A 15,631-nucleotide genomic window follows, 5' to 3' on the forward strand; every position below is an offset into this window, starting at 1 on the left:
ATTCCAAAGTTGAAACACTTCTAACCTTTTGACTGGATGGATACTAGCTATTAGTTGAAGCCAAGCCATGGCATGGCATAAATAATAATAAAAAATGAAATAATGATAGATAAAATATGTGTAAGAGCATAGATAGGTGTCCATATATCATTTGAATCCCATTGTGGATTGGTGGAGTGGAGGTTTAGATGCTCTAAAACAATGTTATCTGTCTGCAATTGTTTGTTAAAGAATATATACCATACCATTCAATTTGTTAGGGCCATATGTATGGATGATGATCCTTTTCAACACTATTTTCGTTTAGCCATTTTTCAATATTTGATTTAAAAGTTATACTTCAACCGTTAGTTATTATCATATTTTGTGACTTTTAAATCAAGTGTTGGAGTATGGTTGGACCACGAAAATATTGGAGAGAATCCAAATCCTAAATGGATGTGACAAAGAAGTAGGACATATTTTTAGAGCAAATTGATTTTTTCAAAACATGAAAAAATAAGAATATATTTATATGAATGTGATCTTTGGATTGACACTTCAACAAGAGGGCTCATCAATCCCTCCATGATAATATTATTTTGGATAAATTACATTTTATCTGTATAAATTATTATTTCATATCATTTTACCCCTTTGAACTAAAAATTGTAACATTTAAACCCCTATCTATTAATTCTTTTTAATTAGAACCTTAATGACAAAAATACCCTTTTGAACTATCACTCTACCTCGTCAACTTAAAAAATGTTTTATTTATTACTTTATAAGTTTTTTTTATATAATATTTCATATTTTTTATTTTTAGTAATCCTTTTTTATATTTTAGTCAAATTTTTAAATTTTTAGATACACCTAAAAGTTAAATATTTTTGAAGATTTTTGTTTTGAAAAATCACTAAAGACGAAAAAATAAAAATATAAAAAACAAAAAACTACTACATTTTTATTTTCTTGTCTTTAGTGAACATTTTTTAATTTTTTTCATAAATATTTTCGTTATTTGGTTTTTAATTTTTTTTTCTAACAAATTAAAAGTTAATTTAGTGATAAAATGAAAAAAAAATAATAAGAAAGTTTAAATTGAAAGTGATATTAAGTGATAGTTTAAGAGGGTAAACTGATATGAGGTGACAGTTCAAGGGGTTAAAGTATAATTTATCCAATTGATAAAAGGATATTTTAATCATAAAGGTTCAAATTGAAAAACCATTAATAGATGAGGGAGGTTAATTGTTACAATTTTTAATTGAGGAAGGTAAAGTGATACAAAACAATAGTTGAAGGGGATAAAGTGTAATTTACCCTATTATTTTTAACTCTCGACAGGGTCGAAATCAGAATTTCAACTTACAAGAAAATACATTTTTAAAGACAGAATCAATTGTACACAAATTTTCTATTTGCAATGGAAATACAATAAAATAAAAAGTTGAAAGATCCTAACATTTGGTGTAGACCTCTAACTATCATGTAGTTAAAATAAAATAAACTCAATCAACATATTAAACCAAAAAATAAAAATTATAAATCATATCCCTCTTTTCAAAATAAATGTAAATTAAATTAAAACTTTCTTTTTTTTTTTTTTTGATCGGGAACTGAAACTACTGTAATATTCATTTCATGCGATGACAAAATAACCATTATTTTTAATAATTTAATTCAAAAAATAAAAAAATTCTAATAAATAAATTTGAGATATAATGATAGAATTTATATACATACCTTAAAAAAAGTTTTAAAAAATCTTGACCCAATTTGTATAGGATCATCACTACGCCTCCACTGCAGCAGCACCACCAGCCCACCAGGGCACCACCACTACAACCCCAAACTCATTAGTTTTAAGTTCACAATTAAATATAGAAAAATATTTTCTAGTCAAAACAAATGGAGTGCTAGGTTGATAGTTCGATTAGCCTGTTGATCAGAATTTTTGCATCTTAGTAGGATTTAAATTGCAAACACGCATGTGTCTTATTCTCCATATGTGAGAAATTATTGATACTTTTGAAACAATGTTCCATTCCATTTACTAATTGACATATTGTATATTATTCTAAAACTCCAAAACAAAAGTGTTGGGTTTCATAATTTGGACAAATAATCACTACAACATATAAAGATTTTAAAGACTAAACTTTTTTATTCCCAAGACTAAAATTTTGTTGTAAAAAATATTTGGAGACAAATTATGATCGTTGCAAAAAAGGTTGGCTTGAAGTCAAAAGAACGACTTTTAGCGACAATTTTGAAAATATAGGTAATAAATACGTTGACCATTTGGTGCCAATAAATTTTACTAATTGTGACAAAAAATTTGATCCAAAAAAGAAGATAATTCACTAATGTTTAATTTTGTCACTAAAAATATAACGATGACATTTTTTGACAATTAAAATATTTCGCCCTTAAAAAGTTATTTGTCTCTAAATTTTTTGTTCCAAAAAAATGTCTTATAGTGAATTATTATTTGGAGCACCATCTAAACTTGCTCCAGAAGTATCGAGTAATTTCTCCCCATATATTTGTTTGGAATCTTTCCCATTTTTTGAGTTCTACTATATTTGTTTGGAGTTTCATTTTCTCAATTAAAATGGTTTTTTTTTTTTTTTTTTTTTCTTATTGTAATTATAATTGATTTGGTTTCATTTGTAATATGTTACATTCTTTAAATAATAATTTTAAAAATGAACTCAGGTTTGATAGTTAAATCACACTTTTTCCCCCTTTGACACCATCATGGGTGATGAATTGTATAGCATCGCCTAATTACATTTAACATTACATTAATCGATACCTTTTTTTTATAGTTAATCCTCAAAAGAGAATTCAAATGTCAAGGATATATACCCCTAAAGATAAGAACTCTTGGATTGTGCCATAACCAATCATTCTTCAAGTCTTTGGCAATCAAAGATATGGGAATACGATACTGCTTAATGATTTTTGTTCTAAATCATGAAAGATTGAATGGTCATCCAGAATTTTCAATCTTAAAAATTTTAGACAACACCCTGTTATCGAGCACTGAGAAATAAAAAATATAAATAATACTAACATATAACCGGATTTTTCATTATTAAACATAGAGGTAGTGAGTTCTACATGTATTTATTAAGGAGATTCAAATAGGCTGTATGGAGCCTATCTCTATTCCAATGATTCAATCCATTTATTTGTAGGTCTGTATGTGTGGATTATCTGTGTTTTCTTGGTGTATAGAAGGTGATCGGTTGATCAACGAATTACAGATTGTCTAATGTTAAGGGTTGTTCTTATTATTTCGCGAACAAAAGAGAGAGGTGTTGTTCGGGGGGTTTAAAGAACTTGGGCCTGGAGTTTTGATGGATTCTAGAGTTGCTCATCGTCGTGGATTCAACATCAGTGTTGTAAATTCAATGTTGGGCAAGACAATTCCAAGATAAAGGTGGTGGTAAAAGAGACACATTGGGTTTGGTTCAATTTGGGTGTAGATTCGCTAGGTAATTGAGAATATACCTGTGCAATTCTTTTTTGTCTTCTTGGTGGATTGTTTTGTGACTTTGGCCTGTAATTTATTATTTTTTTTTATCATAATTGGAGTCGCTTCAATTGTGATTTTTTCAGGTTAAATCGTTGTGTCGATTTATCTTTGATTGTTTGATTAGGATTGTTATTCATTGTTTAAAATTGAAATATAATTACAAATTAATATATCGGGGATTTTAGATTTTTCAATCTGCTAACTGCAAGTTGGTTTGATCAGCAGTTTGAAATTTATAATCTGTCTCCAAAATCATCCTGTCCAACCATAATTAATACATAATTTTTTTTTTAACTCCGATAAAATATCAGAGTAAAAATCAATATGAGTGAGATCTGAGATGTGATATTTGTTATAAATTAGTGTTATATATATATATATATATATAAAATATTATATAAAATCAGTTGATGTTATGTATATGAAAAACTTGTTGCAAATTAGTGTTATATATAGAAAAAATATTATGTAAAATTAGTTAATGTTATATATGCAAAAAAATGTTACGTAAATATTTGATAATTGTTGAAAGTTATTTTTCACTCAACTAACAAGTTGAAACTACTCAAACCATCCAAACCGCAGTTTGGTTATGGATAGCAAATTTGTCAATCTGCCATTCACGATTTGATTATAATTTTATTTTGAATAGTGATACATAACTCTAAAATAGTAGCTCTAATGGGAGCTCTAATAAGATGCAAGAGAAAGAATAGAGAGAGATAAATAGAGGAGTGTGGGGGAAAATGAGTGAGAGTACTAATTAGTGCTATCACTAATGATGTGGCAGTAGGCCCCATCAGGAATGATTTTATGTTTTGGCCTTGGTGTTGTATTTTTTTTTCTTTTTTTATTGAGTGCCATGTCATTAGTGGTCTTTTTTAGAGTTCCAAAATTAGTGGTCATTGTTGGGAGTGTGGGCCCTCATATCACTTGAACACTTTTCACATTATTGGAGCTCTATTAGAACTTTTAAATTAGAACTCCCACACATTATTGTTTTATTGTCAAATTATACCCTACACATGTTAAATAAAAGACAGTCTTAGTGCACGAGATGTTAAAAAACAAAATAAATAAAAATAAAATAATTATTTTTGTAATTTGAATTCGTCACGCTAAGATCGAAATGGAGCAATTATCATGAATATTATGGAGGAGCATTTATTCTCTTTCAATAAGGATGGAGGGAGACTGGGAAGACAATACAAAAGTAGTCTCGTTTTTTTTTTTGGAAATTCAAAAGTAGTCTGTAATGTTTCCTATATAATATGATTTCATAATTAGGAGAAATATTATTTATAAAGAAAATTTGTGTATAAAAAAGTTTTTACAAGAGGGTGAGTCTCACATAAGTCCCGCATGTATAGGTCTCACCTTTATGTGAGAGATTCAACGCATTCTAGACATAAACGTAGCATTGCTAATAAGATTATTAGGGGAGATTTTGATGACCCTTGAGATCTACCATGAGTTTCATTTCAACGACATGAATCGTTCCATTTGTAAGTCTTTTCATGTGTACACAAAAAATTAAGTCAATCCATAATCATAACCGGTTCAATTTATCGCGTTTGTCACAAAATAAATAGAAGGTATATTTTTAAAAACACAGTTGTCTATTTTTTTGGAGATATACAATAAATTGTATTTGTTACAATTATCATATTAATTTAATTTTTTTTTTATAAATGATATATAAAAAAAAATTTATAAAATAAAAAATGCAATTTATCAAAATGAAACTCATAAAAACTTGCATTGAAAAGCAAACCGAAAGTGAGTGCAGCAATTGAACCCTAACCTCATCTCTCTCTCTCTCTCTCTCTCTCTCATTGTTTTTAATAAACCCTCTCTTTTTTTTCTCTTTTGTATGTATATATATATATATATATATAATTCCTCTATTTGATTGAGAGGAAGAAGAACATAATGCAGATAAATTTTCGTATGTCTGTTTGCATATATGTTTGTAAGAGTGTGGTTCTTTGTGTTCTGTTTTTGTTTGTATTTATTCACTTTACATTCTGATACTTATGTTCAATATGATATTGGTCCTTCAATCTATTTAATTTTAAGGAAAAAAAATTGCTAATAGATAGAATAAAGAAACTAAAAATAATTGTAAGAGTATAAAAGTACAGGTACAGTGTGTGCTCAGATGCAAGTATTACTTGCACTTTTTTTTTTTTTTTTTTTCTTCCACCAATTTACCATTCCCATAATTTTAGTATGGGCATACAACCTTGTCTCTCTCATCATAAACGTTATTATTATTATTATTATTATTATTATTATTATTGTTATTATTATTATTTTGAGTTTTGTATGCTTTTCTTATAAAGATTTACACGGTAGGTCTATTATGTTCAATGTGTTTATTGTATATCATAGTGTTTTAACAAGTTTATTAATAGAAAGTTTGAAGTTTAACGCTTACAACTTTTATGTCACAGTTTTAATTGTAAATATTAAGCTTACAATTTTTACAGTTTACAAAAATTCACATTATTTTATATATTAATTAAAAGTGTGAATATTAAAGTTTATAGCTTTCACATTCATCATAAATATAAACATTTATACAAGAAGAATAAATCCAAATAAATAAATATTTTAACTGATATGATTTTCTCTTAAAATATAAATTTCTGTTAAAATATAACTAAAAGCTCAGATATCTTCAGTGGTTTTCTCTAAAAAAAACAATATTCCATTATCTTTTTTTAGAACGATATTAAAAAAAAATGAATTTTTTGATTTTTGCATAGTGAGAGAACTTTTTGAATTTGTAAAATATTTTAGAACTTATGATACAAAATGTACAATACTTTTTCTTTTTTTTTTTTTGGGTTAAAAATCCCAACCAAAAGAAGTCCTTAGCTTCACCACTCTTCTTCCAATAGAGTTTGACCATTGGAATTAATTGGTTGCGTCATTTCAAACCCCATTCAATTCTTAATTGTGCCCACAACCCTAAAGAATAGGGCAGGTCAATTGTGTCCACAACGCCCTGCTTCGCCTAATTCGTCCAGTTTAATTTCATTTTTCAAGGAAGTATTTTGATCAATAAGATTAGGTTGGATTAATATTTTAAGCTCGTTTGATAAATGGGTAAAGTTTGAAATTTATGTATGTAATCCGGCGTGACTTGTCTGGAATTAATATATTTAAATATTTATTTTATTTTATAATTATTTACTAATCTAATATATTGAAAATTAATGCAATGGGAAATCAAGTGGTATGAGATAAAAGTCATTATTGCAACTTTCAGCAAAATTAATGTAACATATATTTTAAATCTTATTGCAAATTAAATTATCATATTCTAATTAATGCAATAGATAAACATTATGGGCATGATATTCCGAAAGTGCATTTGTTTTAGGGTTGAATTTGGATAGGCCCGATATTCTTGGATCGGACTTGAACAAACATAAAATGTCTTTTATTAAGTAGTATAAGTATAGTCTAAATTTGGCTCGATTTGACAGATGTCCACCTCTACTTTGACTTAACTCTACAAACATTAACTACAACTTTATAACAGAAAATATCAAGAATATATAAATCAAACACATAATAGATTATAGACACTCCCGTAATAAAAAAATTTATGGAATATGGAATCTACAGTTATGTGAGTGGTTGTAAGTTATGTTGTGTTTGATTTTTAAAAAATTTAACACATTTACAAATATTAAAAAAGAGCATTTTCATCCAAATTTAAGGGCAAAAACAATTAACAAAATTATCTTTCCTGTTAGGAAAGTAACATGTTTTCTTAAAAAGTGTTTAGTAACCACAAAATTTAAATTATTTATTTATTTATTTGTATCATTCAAACTTCATTAAAAACATGATTGTTATAAAAACATGGTTAGCAAGTACACTTTTACTAGCTGCTAAAAAAAAAAAAACAAAAAATGAGTATACTTTTACTACAATGAGGAGATTCATAGTGAGTGGATTAATAGTAAGGGGATTGATAGTGAGGAATTGTTAAATTATTTTTATATAAAATAATAAAATAAATAAAAAAATATAAAAAATTAAACATTATATTTAAAAAAAAATTCTCAATATATAAAAAATAAATAAAATAAAAAAATTTCTAATCCCCTTACTATTTTTCTAATACCATCTCTACCTACTCCTTACTAATCCCCTTCCTCCTCCTTACTAATACCAAGGAATTGCTAATCCCTTCCTTATCTCTCAAAACAAACACCTCATTCTCAATCCCCTCTTCACTACCAAATCCAATCCCCTCCCTATAACTCCAAACAAACGGGGCCTTAGACTGTTAAGAGCATCTTTAATGATTATTATTAAAATTATAATTTGGCACATTATAGTAGTAAATTGTCAAATTATAACAACGGTACTTCAATGATGACATATGATTTTGGCACAATACCAGCCAACTTTTTCTATTTGCTTAGGTGGTGTTTGGATTTATTTTTTTGAGTGATTTTTTTTATATTGATTTTTGACATCTTTTGTAATCTTATTAAAACTTTTTTTGGAAAAAAATTATATATTTACGATCAAATAAAAAAAGTAAAAAATTTAAAATTTAAAAAGTAATTAAAAATTCTTTTAACAGTAATATTACAAATCCAAACTTAACTATTCAGAAATTATGTAGAATTATCATATTGTAATTAAATATTATTCTACAAATAATTTCTATATTACACAAATTTAACCTTAATTACACATCAAAATAGTTAAAGTGAGGTTCATAGACTATTCTTCTTGTAATTCACCCAAACACTAGGAGTTTTCTTAAGTGTGCAAGTGCACACCATGTGCCACTTACACAAAAAGTGTAAGCGTAAGGTGTAAATGTAAGGTGTAAGGTGTAAGTGGGTTGCACATGGTGTGCAACCTCAAAAAAGGTGTAAGTGTAAGGTTTAATTTTTTACAAAAAATGTAAGTGTAAGGTATAAGTGTAAGGTATAAAGTGTAAGGTGTAAGTTGCACACAATAACCAAACCCAAAACACTAACCTACATTAATCTTCCAAACTCTTACCTTTTGATAACCATTGGATCAACAATATGAACATTCAACGGCTCTCTTTTCTCCCTTCAATTTCTCACTGTCTATCTTCATCTTTGCCTTATCACTTCATCCATGATCTATCTGTCTCCCACATATTCCCTCTCCAACAGTTTTGTTCCTCTCTCTCTTTCCTCTGTTTTTTTTTTTTATTTGTTCCATTTGGATCTCTTCATGTGGATCTCTCTTTCGAGGCAGATCAGTCCGGCGAAGAGTCACTATCTTTTGCAGATTAGTCCGACCAAGATCATCACACTCTTTCGAGGCAGATCAGTCCGGCGAAGATCAACTCTCTCCCTCTCTCTCTCAAGCCGTATAATCCACCTGTGATCTCTGCTTTCTCTTTCGATCCTCTTTGAAACCCTCACGCAAAGGGTTGGCTGTTTCACCCAATTTCTGTTTTAATTTTTAATTTTTTAAAACAAATTTCTGCTTTAAAAAAAAAAATTTGGGAATTTAATTTTACAAAAAATTCAAGAAAAATGGCTGTTTTGCTGGTAAGGATGAGGGAGGGAAGCTAGAAACTGGTTGGGTTGGTTTTGGGTGAATCGACATATTTGGTATTTGTCAAAGTTTGCGTTATGACATTTATCAAATTTAGTAGCTGGCTTCTTCAATCATTAGAGAATCACTTTTGATGTAAAGCTATTATATTACAGTTTTGACAATTTTAATGATTTGAAGATGTTCTAACAGTCTTTTATTTCAAATTACAAAAAGGAATTTATGTAATTTGTGAATAAAATAATTAAAAAATGTAAAATGACTTTATATTTTTTAATTAAAAATTTTAAGAAGAAAAAAAATAGTTAGGTCATGTTTGGTTTAGTGTATTGGTTTACATAGAGAGAGAGAGAGCATTGGTCAATTGACTTTAAAACAATGTTGTTTCATTTGTGTTGGTCTCTATTGACATATCAATCTTCTTTCTATTTTTAGCTTTGTATCATCATTCCCTCACAACCGCTTTTATTATTTATACCCTCCTTACCCTCTTCTTCCTTCATTTTACTCCTACTCAACTCCCTATTTTCCTCACTCTCTCTCTCTCTCCAAAACCATCCCCAACACACAACATTGAACTCTCTCTCTCTCTCTCTCTCTCTCTCTCTTGTTGAGTTCACGCATTTTGAATATGTGTGTAAACGCAACCAAAACATACACAAACTGCCTAAACACCTGAAAATTCATTTTTTTCTTGTTAATTTGATAATTGATAAACCATAATTTTTCATTTTTGTGTCTCACAAAAAGTCTTCCTTGTATTGTCTGTCTCTTTTCAATACAAGATGGGTGAGACAGAGAATGCTGCCACAAAGAACCACCAATCCCTTGACATCTCCTTTGATATCCTTCCACTCAGCAACTCCTCCAAATGCTTCGACGACGACGGCCGCCCCAAACGAACCGGTAAAGTCCTCCCCTGTTTCCAAAAACAGAGCATCCTCTGTTTTTCAAAACCACTTTGTAAAAAAATTCATGTTCTGATCTTCTTTTTGTTAATTAATTAGGGACTGTTTGGACCGCCAGCGCTCACATTATAACGGCCGTGATTGGATCTGGGGTTCTTTCCCTAGCCTGGGCCATAGCTCAGCTGGGATGGATAGCTGGTCCGACCGTTATGTTATTGTTCTCATTTGTAAGTTACTACACCGCGGTTCTCCTCGCTGACTGTCACCGGTCCGGCGACCCTATAACTGGACGCAGAAACTATACTTACATGGAAGTCGTACAATCCAATCTCGGTATAAATTCTTCAAATTCTTGATATATACATTTACGAGATCTGTTTTTAATGTGCTAATGATGAACAATTTGATGTTTTTCAGGTGGGTTTCAGGTCAAAATGTGTGGCCTAATTCAGTATTTGAATCTGTTTGGAACTGCAGTTGGGTACACTATTGCAGCATCTATAAGCATGATGTAAGTAAAAATCAACAATCAAATTGTTTTGCTGTAAATTTTTTTTTTGGTCATTGTTTAGCAATCTTGGATAATTTTATCTATTAACAGGGCGATCAAACGATCAAATTGCTTCCACGCGAGTGGCGGGAAGAACCCGTGTCAAATATCAAGCAACCCATACATGATCTTGTTTGGCACCACAGAAATTATATTTTCTCAGATTCCAGATTTTGATCAGATATGGTGGCTCTCAATTGTGGCCGCTGTCATGTCTTTTACCTATTCTTCAATAGGCCTCGGCCTTGGAATTGTCAAAGTTGCTGGTAATATTTATATAAATAAAAACACTTCAAATTTCATGTTTATGCATAGTAAACCAATTCATTCATTTTCTTGGATTTTCGATCAGAAAATGGAACAATTAAGGGTAGTGTTACTGGTATAAGCATTGGAAGTGTAACTCAAGCCCAAAAGATATGGGGAAGCTTCCAAGCTCTCGGAAACATAGCTTTTGCCTACTCATATTCAATGATCCTCATCGAAATTCAGGTAACTACGTTAATTTATCACTTAATTGTACTTAAAAATTTAAAAAAAAAAAAAAACAAAAACTAATTGATTTGATATGTATGTATAATAGGACACAATTAAATCACCACCATCAGAATCAAAGACGATGAAAAAGGCGGCATTGCTAAGCATTGCTGTGACAACAGCCTTCTATATGCTCTGTGGCTGCATGGGCTATGCAGCATTCGGGGACGTTGCACCCGGTAATCTCCTCACCGGTTTCGGCTTCTTCAACCCTTATTGGCTCCTTGACATTGCCAATGCCGCCATAGTCATCCACCTTGTCGGGGCCTACCAAGTCTACTGCCAACCACTTTTCGCATTTGTAGAAAAATGGGCAGCCCATAAATGGCCTCAAAGCAAATTCATCAGCAAGGAAATCAAAATTCCTATCCCGGGTCTTGGCCACTATAACTTAAACCTCTTTCGATTGGTATGGAGGACGATTTTCGTGATAATTAGTACTGTTTTGTCAATGGTTTTGCCTTTTTTCAACGACATTGTGGGACTTCTGGGGGCGATTGGTTTTTGGCCTTTAACAGTGTATTTTCCGGTGGAAATGTATATCGCACAGAAGAAGTTGCCGCGGTGGAGTACCAAATGGGTATGCCTCCAAATGCTTAGCATTGCTTGTCTTATAATCTCAGTCATGGCTGCTGTCGGTTCTATTGCTGGTGTTGTGCTTGATCTCAAAGTTTATAAGCCATTCCAAACTAGTTTCTAAATCACCATTGTTTTTTTTTTTTTGTTTTTCTAATCAATGGTAGAGGAATTAAGGGACTAGCTCAAGTTGAATGTTCATAGCTACGTGGTGGTGTTGGTGATGTTCATTTGTAATTTCACTATGGTTTCCTTAACAGTTTCTTGTTTTGAAATTAGTATTTCAAGGAGAGGCAAAACCTTTGTCAAGTAATTAAATTATTGGGTTAGTTGGTACATCATGTGGTCTGTGTTGTTTTAGTTCACAAGCTTTCAATTGTGTGAATTTAGTCCTCAAATTTGAGCAAGGGTGTGTTTGATCAAGAATTTGTGAAGAAATTTATTGAGGAAAAAGAAAAAACAAAGGGGAAAGTGAATGAAATAGAAACCAAATTTTGTTCAATTTTCCCTTCCCTTTTACAAATTTCCCTCAAATCTTTGATTCAAACAGAGTTTAAGGCTTCGTTTGTATTTATGGATTTAAAATGCATGGATTTGGCATTAATCATTCAAGGAGAAAGCAATAAGAATAACTCAAATTTAGATATGATAGTTTACCTAAGTATATCAAGATTACATAAAAGAGTTCTACTACAATGCATTTGAAATACATATGCAACAATAGTTTAGATGAAATCATGTTATTGATTTTCCTTTTCTTTTAACTACAAAAAAAATATATGATTACTAAAATGTATCTTTTCTAGTTTTTCTAATCCACCCATAACTATTCAATAGTTTTATAAAATCTAACTTCAAATCTCTTTATTTGAAATCTACATCTATCCAAATTGATTCTAAGTGCAATTATACATAAAGAGATTTCTTGCTTAATTTTCTTATCACTAGACACCAAGATAATGGAGTCTATGTTAATTAATATATTTAAGACCCATCACTTTGTAATAATAAAGAGAATTAATTACCTAAAAGTCCTAATGATAGCAAGTGTGGTAGCTCAAGTCGGGTGTAAGAGTTTTTCAATGAATTAAGTCTTATTTTGGAATGTAGTTGACACTCTTACCCTTTTGGAATGTAGATGAGATTTTGGAGTCTTTCATTTCGGCAGTCTAGAGATTTCGATTATGGCATCTACAGATTTTGCATTTGTAAGTCATTGTCATAGACATTAGATATGTAATAAAAAATTTCTACTACATACATAGAATTGAGAGAATTAAAATCCTCGATTTTGACAGTAAATCACTCTAATAAGAAAATCAAGTAAATTTTTTTTTTCCTTTGACTAACGGCTAATCAAATTCAATAATACTTATTATTCAAAAACATCAACTTATGACTTACATTCATTTTATATTTGGACCCACACTTGCATGAATTCAATCTACAGTCCCATAAACACCTTTACTCAGAAAAATCTGAAAACAAAATTCTGAAACAACAGCATTTATGAATCAAAATAGGAGTGTCACACTCAAGCCAGAACTAACAAACAAATTTACACGGTAACCTGAAAAGGCAATTAAAAGAAGGCAACAAGAATCATCAGATAAAGGTTGCCACGCAGTTGTTGATATAGTCTCTCTCTGCTAATATATTCTTAACTAATTTGTAAACAAGGACAGCAATTTTGTCACCTTTACAGGCCTTGATATTCATGATTTTATAACCATATGTGACTCAAAAATGAATCAAATCTCTATAATTTATTATATAATGATGATATGGTTGATGCCAATTCTTGTCTTTTTTTCCCATGAATACCTTACCTGCCTCTTTCGAAAGATATGCTTCATTCATACATAGGAATTAAAAATAATAATTAAATAAATAAAATCATGGGTTTCTTTAGCAATGTTTGAGCCAACAATGAATTTAACACTCAGAGCAGTTTTATAGTCTAATTTGTTTTTGAGTCTGTTCAATCTCTTCATTTTTTTTTACAGAATGTCTGGGTCAGTTTGCGCACTTTGATTAATTCGAACGGCTCCTTAAGGTAACTCAAACTTAAGACATTAAATTTTATTCTCAAGTTTTTACCACTCAGTCAACTGTTTAGAATTGTATGTTCAATCTCTCTTATTAGTACTTTAGATTTGTACCAGTGAAGTCAATCACACCACAATTCTCTAAGCTCTACCAAGCGCGATCAATGTATGTGTAACACTTAAGTCTTATATGTCCTAAGAATATGAAATAAGAGTGAAATATGGACAATATATGGGAATAAGCTTTCTCAAAATGTTCCCAATGCCCAATATAAGCTTTACTCTGTGTTGTTGATCCTAATAAGTGGGTGTTTGGGAAGTGGTTATTTTTTAAGTTTTTAAGTTTTTAACTATTTTAGTAGACTTTTTGGATATGAGTAGCATAGAGTAAAAATGCCTTTTTATTCAGATAATGCCATCTAGCTGGACTGTAGCTCTCTAACTCAGTTACAATGCGGCTACACGAATTTTTTTACATTTGAGGCTAAAATAGCCTGCCTAACCCGTTGCCAAACACCGCCTAAATAAAGTCAAGCCATGTATATACATTCCAAACAGGAATGCTATTGTTTACTAGTGCTTTAAAAAAAAATCCAAAAGACTGCATTTTCTTTTATGGGCAAAGATACACAATATACATTCTCTACAAGGAAAGGTTCAATTTATTGACTTAAGAAGTAGAGAGTGCTCGAAACTTTGCATATCTTCACGTGCGGTTTGGGGTTTAATTTTTAATTTTTTAATATTTTTATGAGGTGAAAAAAAAATGTATTTGAAATTTTTTATTTAGAAAAAAAAAATGAATTAACTAAAGTGCATAACTTGCTTTTTTAAGTGATTTTTTGATTTATTTTATTTTGACTTCTAACTTTTTTTTTTTTAACCAAAAACCTAACTTCCCAAACACCTCTAACTAGGGAAATTTTTCTGGTACAAGTGCTTTGATCACTTGAAAACCACAAGTCTTCCAACAAACAAGTGAAGATGCCGTCAAGAGTGGAACAATTTTGAGCTCTTTAAGATTACTCATGTGATGCGTGCGTTTGTGCACGTGTGCACTATAAAGGGGATGCCATCATGTTTAAAGTAGTCAATTCTTCTTGATATGCAATTTTTTCTTGAGTTAGTTTGGTTGTCACTTTTTTTTTTTTTTATCTTTTTATTAAAATATGTGATAAAAAAAAATTAAGTGTTCGGAAATAAATTTTTATGAAAAAATGTGCAAAAGATAGAGAGAATGAGAAAAAAAAAATTTAACTTTTTTTTACGATTTTTTGACTTTTTAATGCCTTTTTAGCTAATTTAACGTAGCTTGAATATTTTTAAGATAAATTACACTTTTAACCCTGTAGTTCAACCCCAGTTTCACTTTGTTTCTGTTAGCACCATAAATCTGTAATTTTTATTATTATTTATTATTTATATAATTGTAGGACACGTGGCATCCTCTTATTTATTTGAAAGTTAAAAGAAGTTATAGAGATAATGGAGAATATGAAGGACAAAGTGGATGAGTGGGAGGACAAAGTGGATGAGTGGAAGGACACATTGCAAGACAAGAATGAAGATGGAAGAAATGGGTAGTTACTAAGTAGTTATTGCTGTATTTTTTCTTCTATAAATAGCCATTAATGGCTATATTGTAAAGGAATCTAGAACTTAAATCAAAGACAATTGATTTTAATATTTCTTGTCATTTTCCTTATCTTAGGAGTAGTTTGACATAGATTTATATTTCAAAGTATTTATTTTCAGCATTTCCATTTCGAAGCATTTTGTTCACTCAATCATCTTTCTCCGTCCCTTTTTCTTCTTTTACTTTTTCTTTTCTCTACACTTGACAATTTTGAAGTCCTCTTCGTTGAGGTAAAAAAACCATCAACACAATCGCTTGATAATTGGCTTGAAT

General features: G+C 30.1%; 1 protein-coding gene across 2 annotated transcripts; it reads left to right on the forward strand.

Moving 5' to 3' along the window:
• Positions 1-8,580: 8,580 nt before the first annotated feature.
• Positions 8,581-12,010, forward strand: AAP4 (amino acid permease 4). 2 transcript variants are annotated; one of them, XM_028236236.2, is made up of 7 exons: positions 8,581-8,974; positions 9,889-10,009; positions 10,111-10,344; positions 10,429-10,522; positions 10,613-10,827; positions 10,914-11,053; positions 11,145-12,010. In XM_028236236.2, exons 2-7 carry the CDS (start codon positions 9,889-9,891, stop codon positions 11,796-11,798), a joined length of 1,458 nt encoding a protein of 485 aa, XP_028092037.2. In that variant the 5' UTR covers positions 8,581-8,974; the 3' UTR covers positions 11,799-12,010. The 2 variants fall into 2 exon arrangements, with proteins under 2 accessions (XP_028092037.2, XP_082746498.1); XM_082890372.1 differs by lacking the exon at positions 8,581-8,974 and having other exon boundaries at positions 9,210-10,009.
• Positions 12,011-15,631: the final 3,621 nt, after the last annotated feature.

This window comes from Camellia sinensis, chromosome 1 (assembly GCF_055761805.1).
Source record: "Camellia sinensis isolate YWXY chromosome 1, ASM5576180v1, whole genome shotgun sequence".
Taxonomy (NCBI): Eukaryota; Viridiplantae; Streptophyta; class Magnoliopsida; order Ericales; family Theaceae; genus Camellia; species Camellia sinensis.